This window comes from Anopheles coustani, chromosome 3 (assembly GCF_943734705.1).
Source record: "Anopheles coustani chromosome 3, idAnoCousDA_361_x.2, whole genome shotgun sequence".
NCBI lineage: Eukaryota > Metazoa > Arthropoda > Insecta > Diptera > Culicidae > Anopheles > Anopheles coustani.
In genome coordinates, this window is record NC_071288.1 from 3,041,917 (window position 1) to 3,058,768 (window position 16,852).

The window sequence follows — 16,852 nt, forward strand, 5'->3', positions numbered from 1 at the left end:
ACTCTCCAAAACGCTACTATGGTAACGCAATAGGTTGTACTCCTCTAGATTGTAAGGATCGGGCAGGAAGGGTGGAGAAAAGTATCTCAAGGAGGTCAAGGACAGAGTCAACAAAAGGTTGTGTAGACAAAGGGAAACGGTAAGGAAGATTGAAACACGGGAAAACGAAACACAACACAAAATAACCATTGAGTGAGCCATTAGACGAGTAGTATCAGTTTATACGACACGAAGAGGACGAAGAATAATAAAAGCGTTGTGAGCGTATTATTTCAGATGTTTTATTTTTCATATAAAAAAAACCAAGCAAAAAATACAAACGCTAAACTAAATAAAATAGTTTTTATAATCAGATGTATTATTATACACAAAAACGAATAGCAAATGCATATAAAAAAAAAACGGTAATAGCACATATAAATGAAATGGATAGAAAGGTAAAATACAATGAAACGTTTTTTGGTATATTGGTTTAAAAGTAACGAAACAGTATTTCAAACTGATCTGTAAAATGATGGTTGTGGTCAACGCTGAATATATTATACATAAATATATATGAATGAAATAACGAACCGAAACACTATAATGTATGATGTATTGTAACTTTACATGACAAAAAAAAACCCTTAACAATTATGAAATGGAACAAATAAAGTATTCGAAAATTATAATCTAGCAAAAAACACGAAATAGAACGGATTTTTTTCTACTATATTGTTTGCTTTCCCATTCTGACAGCAGGTTTGAGCCCTAAGAGCAGTGGAATTGTTTCTTTCGCTGTTGACTACTTGCAAGTTTGTGAAATAAACATGTAACATTCGTGTTGCTGTAGTAAGGAGGGTTTTTTTTTTATATATATATGTATGTATATAGAGAGAGTTTATTTCATCGTTATCTTCAATAAATACGCTTGTTGTAAAAATAGATGCTTCCAAAAACCTTCCTATAGCTATTTGGCAAGATATTTCTTATAGTGTGTGTCTGTTTGTTTTTTCATAGTTCAGTTGGGCTGTCGTACTAAATCCGCTCAGCTTATCATTACTCTTTCGTGTCGCACCCATCTTGCCCATCGATTGTATTTATGCTGCGGTGTTACAGTTGCTTGAATTCCGGAATCGATTGTGTAATGTGAAAGGGGGGTTGGCAGTTAATACTGTTTTCTGGTTCACCAAGTGTGGGGTCGTCTCCTATAACTATGATAATTGGTGTAATTTGTTTCCGTTCTTCAACAAAGTAAACTGATCGCGTTAAGAGTGGGCTAAAGATGGCTATCAAAAATAGGTTGAGTCGTTCCTGAGCCCTTTTTGTCCCGTCCGTTCGATCCACATTTAGCAGCAGCCGAACTGTGAGTGTGATTAATTTTTGTTTTACTTTAATAAATGCAAAGTCAAAGAGTTAAGAAAAGACGCGTCGTTTTTTATCTGAGCAAATAGTGACAGAGCGTTTCTGATTGTGTAGTCTAATTTCCTTGTTTCATTGTATTCGCACTACGCCAAGATCTTTGGCACTCCTGAGCAACTGCAGATTGCTTACAAATACGTCAGGAAAAGTAAGGAGCAAACAATAATGTATACTGTTATTTGATGGTTATACATAGAAAATTTGAATTGTTTAGTTGTTTTTAAAGTACATTCACACACAAGAAGGAAAAACTTCAAATTTCACACTCAAACGCTATAAGCGCTCCACGCGCGAGAAAAGCAACAGCCAACGCGCGGGGCCGCAGATTAATTAATGGTTGGTTTCTTTAACATTAGTAACATTAGATGTAGGAAAGTTGGAACTTTCGAAGTGTGTTCACTCATACATTGCGGGCTAGATTAAGCAAAAATCCTAGTTACGTATCATTACTCCCACCTACTCCCCTCCGATGGGCAAAAAAGTGTGGGAAAATAATATAATTTAATCTTTTAATATTGCTGTCTTGAAACACTTTCCAGAAAACCGAAAACTCAAACTACATGAACAAAGCATAGACTAGGCAATGTTTGGAAGCTCTAAACGCTGCTCGCTCCCAGCGTGCCCGCCGTTAAAAAAGAGGGTAAATATTCACTGCTGAGTGAGAGTGTCCTGTGGGCATCTTCCGGCGTTTAATGGTTTTTTTTTTAAATTCATACACCCTAAAATTTCGACACAAATAAAAACAAAACAAAAAAAGGCAAGATTATTGGTCATTTCATGACAAGTGACAGGACAAACTTAAACGTATACAGCAGGAAACTTTGAAGAGAAAAGCGCAACTGCCTTAACGGTTCTCTAGTTTATATACAGAGACACAGAAGAATTCAAACACGAATAATCTTGAGCAGAGAATTGTTTTTTACGCGCTTCATCATCACAGAGAATGGCATACGTTCCTTGGTTATTGTTAGAAGATAAACGTTATTGCGCAAACTGATCACCACCAAATGTGGCATGGATTTCTCACTCAAAAATGTGTATATGTTAATATAATGCATGTTGTATATAAGTCAGGGCATGGAGTTAAAATCTTAACGTATTGAGAGATGAGTTGCATTGTTTTAGAGAATCATATTGTATAGTGTAGAGACGAGTCAATCGCCCTAGTGTATGTGTATGTGGTGATTGTTGCTGATGTGTGCTTACATAAGATTGATTTCTTTTTTTATATAATCTATTCGCACTATACAATATGAACCAATCATGACAGTAGAATCACGAATTAGACGAATAAAAACTATACGCTGGGGGATAAAAACAATGTTACGACGTTGATGATGACGGTCTTATGAAAAAGAGTATATCAGACTTAGATGTGTAATGATGGAAGCTTAATTCATTGTTTGTTTGTTTTTTCTTTTATACTTTTAGTTGATTATCACTCGCGTTAGTAGTAGTTGTTGTAGTAGCAATAGTAGTAGTATTGGTGATAGTATTAGCAATAGCGGCATGATTGGTGGTTGCTGCAGCATTATTTGGCATCACGGTAGGCCAAGCTATTTTGGCGTCGATCCGCTTGTATGCGATCATAAAATGCTTCCCTTTCGCCGCCATCCGGACGTCCTGCGGGCATTCGGTGTCATGTAGAAGAGTTTCTATAATGTGGAAAGGTGAGAAAAATCTGTAAGTATCGCGGATTGCCGTTTGTGTTGGTCAGCAAACCCAGGGTGCGCTGCTTACCTTCACCGTCGATCAGCTTAAATAGCCCATAATCCTGGGCATTCGTTATTCTCGCCTTGTGGGCAATAATTCGACAAATCTCCTTGGTAGTCGTGTGCGGCCGTATCGGTAGTGTGCGCGTCTGTATGGAACCGTTGTATTCATCGGGGATGATTACGCGCAGCACCGACGAGCAGTTTGGCATCGTCGAGGAATCCCACTAGAAAGCAATCCCGCAAAAACCGCATCAGTATCAGCAGAACTTCAACGTCGTGACTATACTTACATCCAATGTGGAGTGCCCTTCCAGCTCACTAAGAGTAAAGTTCTTAAGTACGTGGACCGCGCTGCAGAGTGCTGTCAGATAGTAGCCAGCCTCGCCACTCAGCAGCGATGGTTGAAGCAAACCCCACATGTACTCGGCCTCGATTTCGGCACCAACAAAACCACAGTGTGCAACCACCATCACGAGTACTGGCAGGAAGTCGTCCGCACTGAGCTGCTGCCCGTTGCAGCAGGTGGTGGCCTCAAAAATGGTCGAAACGGCTGCCAGCAGGAGATCCAACTTTGCTAGCGGCAGCTCAGCCTCTTGAAGACGCACGAAAAGCGTTGCGATTTGACGCATGGCGGTAGGACTCGGCGGGATGACATTGTTCTGAAACGGACCAAACGAGCAAATAGTTTATATCCGCACAAACTTTCACGGCCGTTCGAGCTGTAATACCTTAATTCCGAATGCTGCTGGACCACGGCCCGCAGTTAGGCGCACTTTTTCCACTATCAGCAGTATGTCACCCGACTGGCTGTAGTAATCCACGAACAAACCGTATAGATGCTCACGCAGTGGCAGTATCACTAGCCGGTGCATCACCTCCTCCAGTATTGCGTCCAGGTTGAGGAACTCGTCCGGTTTGAGCTGAGCTCGCGCCTTTTGCACCTCGTTCGCAAACTCGCCCTCGCCGTGCTTTACGAGATAGTTCTTCATGCCGGACATAAACTGGCGCATGTTCCGCATCACGACCTGCGGATGGGGTGCGGCCTTCGATTCCTTGGTGCAGGCAATGAAGTTGCTAATGTTGCGCGAGAAGGTCGAGTCTTGCTTGTTGGCAAGATAGAAGGCGTACGTTGCGATCGACTCTCCCGGACCGTTGTGAGATGTTCGGTTGCGTGGATGACCTATGTTTGAATAAAACCACGGGGCAAATGTGTTAAACTCTTTCCTGTAGATAATGCTTATGTTTAAACGAGCGTTTGACATCACTTTTGCATAACCTATCGTTTGTTTGGTATACCTTGAAGAACTTTGTCCTCACAACAAGCGAACAGTTTGTCCACCAACATCTGCCACATGCCATCGAATCGGGTCGTTTCGTTGATCTCCGTCGCGTGGTCGAGACGGCTGAATATCTTACGATATCGGCGCTTGACCAGCAGTGCCCGCCCACGCTGTTCCTCGATGTGACACAAGTTCAGAATGATGTTGCCATTCTCATCCAGCCCGAACAGTTGTTCAACATCCGCCGCTTCCGTAGCTCCCCGGGTGGATACGGCGGAGGCACTGTTCTGTTCTTGCGCCAGGTCCTCGACCATGATCAGACAGTCTGAGGTGCTGAGCGTTGGTGGTTCACAATCGTCATACTCAACGCGATACCAGCCCTGATCCAACAGCCACAGACAGCAGGAGCAGACCAGGTTCCCATTTGTCACTGCCGGATAGTCGGTGGAATGGGAAACTTGCAGTAGCGATGACTTCCCAATTCCCCCAGCAGAGATGCAATCCGGCACAGGGAGACCGTCTTGTATACTGAAACCGCCCAACAATCGCTCAAACCGTCGGCAACTCTGCTGCTGCTCCGGTGATTTCACATCTTTAAGAGAGGCTGAGCGCTTTCGTGTAGCGCGAGTTTGCGACTGTCTAGCATCGCAGCCAACCGGATCGACGGTAACGATGGCCGGGCCCTTATCGGCAGTGGCTACTATGTCAACAGTCGTCCGGCATTCACCTTCATGGCGTAACGACGGCGTTGACGCAACGGCCGCTATCCCATTTATCGTAAGCCCGCCACGGTGGTGAATGTTTACCGATGGTTTACTACCGGTTACCCTAAGCCTAGCCCGTTGCTCCGGTGGTCTGCTACCTCCCGTATCCGGCTGCCGATGCTGTTGTTGTCGTGCGAGATCGCCATCTCGAGATCCGTATTCACATCTGCCCGACGCCGACGACGATGCACCGTCGACGAAGATACAGTTTATCACGGCTACTTCATTCCGGTTCACGTATCTTACATGTGACCACCTTCTGCACCACTTCATGACTGATAGAGAAGCGATTTTTGCCTGACTGCACAAAGCGGCGAAATCGATAGTTTCTCATTAGAACGGGCCGCGGACCGGAAAAGTCCTTGTTTTGGGTTTGGCCTCTCGCCTGCCGAGCGTGCTCCTTCCGGGCGCACGGGAAATAATGTCCAACTCTCGAATGCGCCTCTAATTTGATCAATATAGGGGTCCTTCTACTCAACAGATCAACATCGATCGACCGCTCAGCGCGACGACAACAATCGAACTGAGTAGGCCGTCGATTCCTCTTTTCCCAACCCGACCGAGGCGCATTTCCTGGCCCTCCAAACGGGCTATCATGACGGGCAAGAAAAGAAAGAAAGAAAGAAAATGAAGAGACCTTGGCCCTTGGCCCAGCGACAATGTGACAGTGAGGGTGTGTGTGTGCGTTTAGTCCGTTTACAGCTCATAAGATTCTCTGTAAATTACGCATCTCTTCCCCGGATCGAGCATTTCCAACCATCGCATGACCATCATAGGAGGCGCCGAAAAGAAGTTCCTCGAACAGAACATCCTCGAAGTGATACGCAATAAAATAACGCATCATTATTTAAAACGCTTCAAGGCGAACGAATGCAAATATGTAAACTCAAACTCTGCATGCCACCCTCTGCCGATCCCTTAGTACCGAAGTTGGTGCAAGCTTCCGTCTACGGCGTCTTCTACGGCGCGGCGGCACTGAGTAATCAGTGAGTAAACAATGGCACTTATCAGACGATTCGAACTTTGATTGCCACCTACTCCGGGGCGGGCGGTAGGCGTGCAGTTGGCAGAAGATAGTGCAATTTATGAGGCATTATGAGTCGGCGCACTCTCCGCATCTTGCGTACAGCATCCCAAAAGGGAGCGGCCAAGTAGCATGTGCCCTGAACGAAGGTTTCACCACTTATCGACATGCGGGACTGGCGAATTGGGTTCATTACAATTGGCTCTCTTCTCTTCTCGTCGTGGCTTGAGAAATGTGTGTCAATCAATTCGTTGCTGGTTTTCACAAACACTGCTTTGGCTGATGCAACAAGTGAAATTAATTCAACATCCTTTCTACGCCATGACTTTATTACGCGTTGTGAAGGTTACCAACCATCAAGAAGTTTCCACATCCTTGTTTTGTTATTGTTTCAGTCGGGTTAAGAGAAAACAAACTCAACACAACAACAACTTGAGAAAACTGTTTGAATGGCACATACGAGAGTAATTTAGGTAAAAAAAAACCATTACATTTACATTCCTACCCCTACTGCCCAAAACCTTCCCAATTTTACAGGTAAAGGATGCAAGTAGAGAACATAAACAAACCCTTTCTGTTCGGAGCCTTAGGCCCTTATCCTTGTGTTTAGCTATATTGTTTCTGCGATGTTGTTAATATCTGTGGAAATTTTCCACAAACCCTTGATTTATGATACCCACAGTGGCATCTTTTTTCTACAGCAACATCCATCATGGTTGTTCTCTTGTGGTATTGTTTTCTCATCACTACGATCATACAAGCCCGTTTATCGGATAACCGAAAACACAGATGATCGAAAGTTGTCCAAACTATAGTCAAAACATCACCTGGCAACATGTTACACATTGAAGCATTCATGACTTTATATGCTTCTTGGGTCCTTTTGTGTATGAACGTGAAGTTTTAAAGTGAAAGTTTGACCTAATACATCGAATAGATTACTCAATATCATTGTTGGTAAGTATAATTACATAAACAATAGGGAATAATTAAATACTCTTACTTAAAGTGTGTCGAGCGATGTCGAAATCAATCCTCAAATATTATCTTATAAGAAGCGACATAATACTCACTCAAGATTTCTCGATCGCGGCAACTACGGGTGCGCAGGATGGTGGCCACTTTTTGCTGCGATTGTGTTTGCTGCGAACCCTCTTTACGGCATCGACCATCCTTCGGTACGAGTCCGCTGCTTTCGAAGTTATTGCCCGCGCTGCTGGCGTTTGCAGCAGATTCTGCAGAAAAGCGATTAATCAGAAGTAATGATCTAATATGTTGGATATCGTAAAAACGCTTTGCTAAGTGTGCTTACGTTCGTTCGGGAAAAACGAGTCCCACTGTGAGCTGTCCCAGGGTTCAGAAAAAACGGTTCCATCGTCCGAATGCGCACTGTTGATGGCTGATGTGGCATATGCTAGTGAAAATAAGAGAACACAATCACCATCAATTCACGGCCGTCAATGAATGAAGTTACCATTCTCACATACCATTGACGTGCTTTTCTACGTTGTCATAAGCCGACTTCCGTTGTCCTCTGTTCCCGAGCGTACCGAAGCTGGTATCTCCGTTCGTCCCGTTAACTCCACCATCGTACATCACGTTACCGTCCAACAGTCTTTCGGAGAGGTTTAAATGGGGTAACTTTTTGGCAATGATTTGATGTATCGTCACAGGCCGCGAAGTTGTGGCCAGACTGTCCGTGCTTTTCTGGTGCATTTTGCCGGAATGAATGTCGACGTTCTTCAGCGATGCTGAAGGTGTTTTCCATCGTATGTCCGAATCATAATCACTGCTGCCATGCCCATACCTTATACCACCACCACCGGTGATGCTTAGTTCATTTAACCGAACGCCTGTTATGAGTGAATCCGTTTTCTCCAGCGCCAGTTCATCGAGCGATGTCGCAAAGTTATTCTGTTGGAGGTTAAAGCAAAGCAACGCTAGCATTAAATCCCGTTCTTGGTCAGCCCTTGTCTCTACTGAGGTAGTACTCACGTTGACATGGCATCCATGTCCATTACCCCAAGGATGCGCAGAAGGTGTCAGGATGTCTTCATTAACCAACAGCTGCTTCGGTGGTTCCGAATGGCGCTGGCTACTGTTCGCCGAAGCCATCCGATTTAACGGACTGCGGCGTACAATATTGTGCATCGACAATATATCGGCCGGATCGGCATAAAACGGGCTGTTTTGCTTCTGTTCCTGATTGTTGCCGATCGCGACTACCGCATCAAAAGTGATTGGTGTCCCAGCTGGGGTGGAATTGGAAATGTTCAAACACGACCGCTGACGCAAATCCAGAAATGCGGGTCGGCCTCCAAAGCGTTGGTCTTCCTTCGGTATGGGAGAAAAGGTTTTGAGAGCCACCGGAGGACGCGGTTTCTCGGTCGGTGTGCTTGCACGATCGCTCGTCGCACCCGAGTCCAACCCATGAACCGGTATGCCGAGGTTATCCACGGAAAACGTCGACACACCGTGTCCAGCCGGCCCTTTGTACGACGATAGTTTTCCGTGGCTGTAGGTCATGGATTCCACCGATGGAGAAACGAGTCCCTTTAGCGCTGCAAGGTTGAGAAAGAATATGGTTGTTTTTGAGAAGACGGTCGCTTTCTGCAGCTTGTTGTGATAAACTCACTTAAATCTTCCAAACCGTAGACTCCTTGACGAGTTGATGCTAGCAGAGACCTTCGGTCGCTCTTGGTGGCGTCTTGTGACCAGATGTCTTCATAGTCGCTTATCTTGTCCCCTAATGTACTTCGACAATACACCGACGGCGATTCTAGTATATCCGACTCCTGTGGAAAAACATTCAAAAATCAAATGATAGAACAATGTAATTATGCCAATATTTCTCATGAAAAAATATTAAATAGTCATTCAAAGTAAACTAAATCAGGAATCAGAATCCTCTTACCTGATAGTGTTTGGATTCTTTCCTCTTGTTGCGCCGGCTTACACGGGTGCTCGTTGGAATGCTGATGCAGCCGGCATCGAGTGGTTCCGGCTTTCGCGGGTCACTCTCCGGTTCCAACTGTTGTGGAAATCCGGAAGCTCGCTGCCCTTGATTTTCCCCAACATTATCAGCGTCGCCCACGTACCACACGGCGCTGCTGACTGCCTGAAAGCTGCTGTTAGTCGGCGCTTGGAACCCAGAAGCTGTCGGTGTAGAAATCGGTGTTTTTTGTGGAGTAAACATGCTAACGTTTGCATCTGCAGCTGACGTCAAGTGCTCTGCCGTCGAGGGAGGTTTGATACGCCTTGCCGGTGGTGCCGGAGGGCTCCGAATAGGTTTAATGTTGAGCGTATTTGGTGGTGTTGGCCGTGGTGCCCGAAGTTTTCTCTCCAGTGTGCTGGTGTGTACTACGGTGTGTTTACCACCGTCGACCGAGGAAGAGGCTGTCGACGTTGACATTTCACCGCCAAGGTCAGCACCATTCGTGCTATGGACTACGGTGGAGCTTCCATGACCCAGGATGTTGGCGTTGAACAGCTCAATCTGTTTTTCGACCTCGTGCGGTGTAGCGGGTGAGATGATTTGCTTGCGCGCTTTAAAAGTGCTGGTTTTCCCGATAATACCAGTTTGCTGCTGAGTCGGATCCATCGGTGACATCATGATGGCACTGTCGATCGACTCCGGACTCAGGAGTGTATGCCCATTGCCGACGGTGAAGCTGCTCATCGTCGAGAACGTGTCGGTCGGGGTTTCACCGAAGGTGGCTCCAGCACCCATTCCACCGTGGGCCACCGTGGGCGTGTGGTTAAGTACGGAGGTGCCAATACCGCTGGAGTGTGTCGCCTCGGACGGGGTGTTCATGTGACTAGAGTTAGCCGACAGAGGTGCGGCGGTGGTCGGTTTCAGTTTCGGAGAGCTGGCCATCGGATAGCGCCAGAACTCCTGTCCCAGCAGAGCCAGCGATGACAGCTGCTGGCGGTTTTTCGCTTCCCGCAAAGCGGCCGGAAGGCAGAGTTGCACCGGTAGCTCGTCGCAGCACTGCGTGTAGTGGGCAATGAGGGCGGGAATCGAATCGAACTTGAAGCGTGAGCTTTCCAAGCTCAGTAGCCCATTGTTGGCTTGGATTAGATAGTGTTCGATGTATGGACCCGAATTAGCTGGCAGTCGCACCGACACCGCCATCGTTTTCGACTGACTAGAACCCCGAACGATGAAATTCTGAAAAAACGATCATAAAGAAAAGGATTAGTTCGGGGGTGAATGGACTAACAAAAGTAACAGTGTTAGTCGCTTACCCCTTCTTCCTTTCCCTGCAGTAGATGTATTGCTCCGGAACGCTGTATTCCAGGCAGGAACCAAACGGGATGCGTTCGAAGCAATCGCTCCACCAAACTCAACACGCAGGCCGACGGATTGGCAGAATTCTCCGATTCCTGCTCCGACTCTTCGCTGGAAGTATCTTCCCCTTCGGCCAGTATGCCTCCTTCCGAGCTGGACACCAGTGATGTATGAGACTTTTAGAAGCGATGCGATGAAAATAAACGAACGAGCATTGTATGTGTGAGAGATTTTCCGAAAAGTTTTGTTTTAAGCTTGTCCTCCTCCTCCCCTACCTCGTACAATTCCTCCTGGGAAAGCTCACGATTGCTCGGTAAAAGTGGCGCCATGTCGTCGTCCATTATTTCGCCTTCATTCGACTGCATCTGAGTGTTGGAATGCAATGCACTGAGGCGCTTTTTCGCTACGACCAGTGATGAATCGGTGCTGGAATAATTTTTTTTTAATTAGAACTCTCTCTTTCTTGTGATGTTCAATTGGATGTATTACCCTCTTGATAACCGGTTTCCACTGCTGCTGTTTGATGATTCATGCTTAAACTTGGTCACTTCTGCATACCGCCTGATCAGCGAAGAACTGTCGACCACATTCGCTCCACCGTCGAGCTGATCGCGGCCGCCACCGTCCCCATCGCCACCACTCGTCGCCCCGGGATCGTATAGCTTCGCAGGCAACGAAATGGGGCGCCCGTGGGCCGGAGAGATGTCGGCCGCACAGTTTGCCAGGTGCCGGTTCAACTGACGTGTCGTTACATCCCGACTGTGGTAGAAATCACCCCCGAATTTATCCACGGGTATGTCCTTCCGCTCGTAGCAGCTATCGTCCGTTTCCGATTCCATTCCGGAATGCGCTCAATCGCAGACAAACGCGGCTAAACGGCTTAAAATGTTACTTCTCTAGCGAATGTAGCTGCGATACGGCGACTCGAGACCAGCCCTGTGAGATAGTGGAAGAAACACGCATTGGGTTCAGCATACTGCATGCATACGGAATTATGTAAACAACAATTAATGTTTGCTTTATTTTTATCTCTTCCGGAGCGTCGACGCTACAGGGCGTCGATCATTTTATTCAAAACGACTTCGTATGTTGACCTACTCTTGATATGATGGTTGATATCGACCGACAATAAATGCAGTAGAATTCGGGGTAACATCAAAAAAAGGCCCTTTTTTAATAATGGTAGAAGTTGCTCACAAATGCAGCCTGCCTTCGTACGATTACACATTGCTCCTTTCAGATATTCGATAAAGCCAGATGATTATGAATACTTAATATGTCCAGGTAGGAACCATTCACATATTCGTAGAATTGATTAATTATAGTTTGAATTATAGTTTAGAATTATAGTGAAATAGTTTGATGAAATGGATCTGTTTCTGCTAACGACTAGTGAAACAAGAAACCTCTCCAACATGGGACCGAAATTTCTATTGAAAAGTAGAACTCCAGATCCTCGGTCTCCTTTGTTAAAGTATTTTTAGGACTAAGTTCTTCTGTATTAGAACTTTTATTTGTTCAATTAGCCGAATATTACTGCTCCGATGTTCGCCTGCATTTATGCGCATAGACGCGTCTCGCGAGACAGTGGAAGAATTAGCACAGCTTTGGTTTCTTTTTTTCCCCCGGATGCATCGCTCAGACAAAGCGCATTTCTTCATTGTGAAAAAGTGAGATCGTCCGCGAACGTCCAAGCGCGTGTTTGGTAATGTTTTGAATGGCTTCGTCGCCCTACTGGATAGGAAAACACAACTCGTTCAACGCCAGCCTACTACCGTCGTTCGTTGACTCTTCCTCGCGATGAATGATGCACATTTATTTCAAACGCCAGATGGCAGCGAGCAATGTTTCTTCAATCGGCTTAATTGATTCAGGGACGGGTCGGTCGGTCTACCGAAATCACACTGGAGCACTGGGGGTGAGGAGTTTTATCTCCACCGTCCACATCTCAAACACTGTATTCACTGGCGACACTGGTTGTACCACTGGCGAGAAAGGCGGCAGAAAGTTACACAACTCCAAGCATTTTGTTGTATACTCTTGGGATGGGGAAAATGACACATAAAGCAGCATAGCGAAACACACTTTTCTTAGAGACAGGTTTCCGATTGCACTTTTTGCTCTTCCATCCTCCGCCTGCTCGTCACTTAAAAGCATTAAATTCCTCCACAATCCCGACCGAATGGGGTGGGGGTTCCCCAAGATTCGGTCGGTTGGCTGGCGCGGGATGACCTGAAAATAATGGGCCAGAAGCACCTACGCACCTGCCCCCCTCCGGCGGGGATGAAACAGCAACACATGCGTATTCGGAGCACAGTTTGCGGATGGTTGTGTATTATTAGCATAAAATTTGGATCGATACGGGAAAGCTATTGCATCAAATATTTAATGAATGGTCGATCCCCTCGCTTAATGGATCCTGGCTGGGCCAGCGGGCGCAGGTAGCCCCAGTACGGAATTCTCTAGCATCCACATCATGTTGCCGCTTTCCTCCCACTTCTGTATCCCTTCCCCACTGCATACCCCTCTTGCATACCGCACTCTTTTAGCACCACCACGGGTGGTTGGACTTGGAGTTCTTAGGACTAAGAAGTCGGTCGGAATTTTATACATTTTGCATAGCTTTGTTAAGCATGTTCACTAATTTCCCATTTTCCACGCACTTCTTCGACTACAGAATCGACTTTCCACTAGGTGTACTACGAAAGACTGTCATTTGCGTGGCCAACGCATCGAATGCACAGACAGACCACAGAGATTTATTGTTACACTTCTTCGAGCACGTACGAACCTGTCTTCTGATTCATGTCGGATCCTAATATCACCTCCGACAGCGGACAACGCGTTGAACCGTTCTGCACCACCAAATCACAGCATTTTTGCATCTACTTTAGCAGCGACAACGACCGAAAGTTGTGTTGAGCAATTGCATTTCAACGAAACGAGAAACGAACTGAGTTTTTCTGCAAGCTGACAGCAGTGTTGCCTGAAAGATCAAAACATGCACCACTGTGACCAAGATGTGTGGAGTAGAACGTGCTTCAAACACCTTGGCCATAATTTCAAATAATTGCTGAAATAGCCAATTTGCTGATAACTTCAGTCAATTTGAACAATGGACCTCTTAAATAAAAGTTCATTTAATAAAATAATATTAGCATTAGCCAATTTACTTCTAGTTTTATAGAAAATTTTCCAAGTGCGTTGGAGAGAGACAGCTAGAGTTCCTACCCGGTTTCATTGACCTCCAATACCGGTTCAGCAAACTTTCCCGAAACCAAACCAAGATTAATGGTTAAAGAGGTGAGTTCAGACCCACATTTGGTATCCAAGCCAAACAACAGTACATTTTCTCTTCATTTTCAGTTTCAATAAAACATTTTGCTAGATAATTTGTTAGTCTTCAATGACGAACTGGAAACTGTATTCAAAGCTGACAAACCATAAAAGAAAGTTTGTTATTTATCGAACAATTCAGGTCCAAATCATGCACAGCTTGTTTTGCCCGTTGATTCCCTAGATTTGTTCAACTTTTAAGTGCTTTATTTGTCTTTATTGAAATAAAGAAGGTTGCAAGATCTATCATCTGAGACCTGCAAATCAATGAATGATGTCGTACATACTTCCGTAATATTACGCCATGTACGTTTTCTCCAGAAAAACACTAAAAATGACCTATGAGTCAACATTGAGCTTATATTGTTGTAGGTTGTTTCCTATTATTCAATACAATTGTTTCGTACAATTCCTAGAACTTTTGGAACTTTTTATCCAACATCGCTTTTTTATCAATTTACAGCCACAGAATAACGCAGACCAGACATGGATGTGTCAAAGATTTCGTGCACGTGCGTTGGAGCCTCTGGGCATCCCCCATTGTGGCTCCATATACTTTTTGGGCAGCTGCGCAATAACGACGAGGCTACTACTTGGTAGTAGGAAAACAAATCAACGACTTTCACCCTACAGAACATCTTTTTTTTTAGTAGAAACAGTCATATCGATGACTAATGTGTTTGGTGGTATTACTTTCGAGGGGTTTCTAGTTAAATGTCGTTGAATATCAAGTGTACCATTTTATTAGGCTCTTCGCCGTTTGAGAATGTAAAAAACTATGCTAAATGTTTGTGAATGTTTACTCACGATGCAAATTTTGCTAGAATGCACAAACCCATGCGCCAAAGAAGTTCTTAGTTGTGATAAATGTTATCGGCATCCACTGGAGTTTTTTTCCTTGGAGAAATGTGCGAGTTGATTACGCTACGGACAAGGCTACTTGGCAGCAAACATGTACAGATGAATGCAAAAAATGTATCTGGAATGTTGTATGATGCATTATTTTTGAGTTTCTTTACTATGTGCAGATCGGTGCAGCTTAACCTTCCCTTATTCCTAAATCTGACAGTAATTTCCCCTGGGGAAAGATAACATTCAGACGACGGTTGATAAATACGGTCCGAAACGGAGTTGCGGGAAATATGCTAACGTTTCGAAGAACGGTCATCTTAGTGCGACGTCGAATGATTGTTCCCGCGATTGAATCTGGACACATGCTTCGCTCAGGGCAGTAAGATATCCTTATCAAGTTCTTGCTTCCTGTTGTGGAGAACTCGCCACAACCAATCGCCTTGTTCTGCGATGGCGAAGAAGAGAGAGAAACATACTGCATTGCTTTAAGAATGCAGATAAATGAAACTATAAAAGCAACAACCCTTTGGGCAGAAAATTCTTTCTTATTGGCGCGATGACAGCAGCAGCGGAAGCAGTGAACGTGTTAGAACAACGTGCAATCTACAATTCGGTCGTTCATTAGGTCATCTAGCAACGTTTCTCTAGCTAGCTGCCTAGTGAAGGGCAACATTGTACTTGCTATCGACAAGAACAATAAGGAGCAAACAGTTGAATGAGAAAAGTGAAAGTTAAAGAATACTCGTCGTGGTACAAACTCGACGCAAAGTGTGGTGTGTTTCCCTTCGGATCGATACAAAATTTACCGTTTCTCACCCAACGGGTCTGGGTTTCTATACTGACGTGACTAGTTCCCGTGGATGTTCTTGAGATTCTTGTATGTGCTTTCATATTCCTTATCAATTAAAGAATCGAATTTCTCAAATAAGTTGAAGCCTTGACATCATAAACAACATACAAAAAGTGTATGATGACAAGTTTTCTGTAAAATGACGCATTTTATTTTGTTATGCATTCGCTCCGTGGGATATTAAAAACTGTAGAAGGACAAAAACGGGCAATTTGATTGTCAAATGGTATCCTTTTCGAACGGTGGGGCGCGACACAAGCAAACGTCAAACGGAAAGGAATGTGACGTTTGGTTTTATACATCATTTTCTTGTTTTCCAGCACTATTCATGAAATAAAATGGGAAAATTGTTAATTTCCGACAGGAAATGCAATGTTTTTGACAGTCTTCTCAATCGTACATCAATAAATTTAGCGATTTTCCACGAACTTCCTGCGACAATTTCCCACAGCTTGACACAGTGTTGTCATCGGTTTCTCCGCATGGGGTGTGTGACGTCACAGTTATGCTAGCGATCAGCGTGCCTACTCTAGCCCGCGCGGACCTGCCATCCTGGGAAAAATCAATACTAGCGTCGATCGGCCATCACAGTGCAAAAGCGAGCGGCGGTAGCAATCCGGGAAATTTATCCATTTTCCTCGCTATCTACGCGTAAAATCGTGTAAAAAGTGAATTGAAACAACTATCGCTGTCGTTTGTTGTTGATGTCGACCGTTCGTGGACGGGATCTATTTTTGTAAACTTCACGCAGGTGCGTAACGCGAAAATTTAACTGGGCTTGCTCAGCAATAATGTGTGTTGTGTGGTGTTTGGTAAAGGCAAAAGGGCAAACTCGGAAATTTTTCATGCGCTAAGGCCTCCAATAGCGCTTCATTTCGGGAAATGAGCTGAGTCGAAAGGCAAAAAAACTGTAAACAAACGGGGCCGTGGCCCGTGGTCTCGCAGTCGCAATGGGTCCCTCGAGCAGCGAATTGGTGAATTTCCCCGTGGCCGAAGAAAATAGATTTTCCATGGTTTTCCGTGCAAGACAAGATGGAAGATCCGAATCTGGGCTCAGATATTTCGTACGCCAACATAAGTCCAGTGTCAAAACGCCCACCGTCGTCTGCCAGCCAGATGGATACGGCTAGGAAAAAGGTGCCGAAAAAACTAGTGTTTGATTTTCCCAGCTCAGTCATACTATAGATGTTAAGAAAATTATTCGCAGTGTCGTATTTTACAAGAAGTATATTTTGTGGTGCTAATTCCCCCCCACACTGCTTATGTGCAGTGAATGGTTCTACTCTCATGGAAAGTCAAGCAACATTTCCTCTGAATGGTTCAGTAAACGCCTTGACAA

At 44.9% G+C, this 16,852-nt stretch overlaps 1 protein-coding gene across 1 annotated transcript; it reads right to left on the reverse strand.

Annotated features, from left to right (window-relative positions):
- Positions 1 to 2,027: 2,027 nt before the first annotated feature.
- On the reverse strand, positions 2,028 to 13,401 carry LOC131260066 (protein sprint). The gene is made up of 14 exons (XM_058261726.1): positions 13,267 to 13,401; positions 10,965 to 11,411; positions 10,751 to 10,901; positions 10,433 to 10,651; positions 9,099 to 10,355; positions 8,820 to 8,979; positions 8,180 to 8,745; positions 7,672 to 8,098; positions 7,497 to 7,598; positions 7,258 to 7,419; positions 3,845 to 4,296; positions 3,407 to 3,775; positions 3,142 to 3,340; positions 2,028 to 3,056 (listed from the first exon to the last, which is right to left on the reverse strand). Exons 2-14 carry the CDS (start codon positions 11,312 to 11,314, stop codon positions 2,821 to 2,823), a joined length of 4,650 nt encoding a protein of 1,549 aa, XP_058117709.1. The 5' UTR covers positions 11,315 to 11,411; positions 13,267 to 13,401; the 3' UTR covers positions 2,028 to 2,820.
- Positions 13,402 to 16,852: the final 3,451 nt, after the last annotated feature.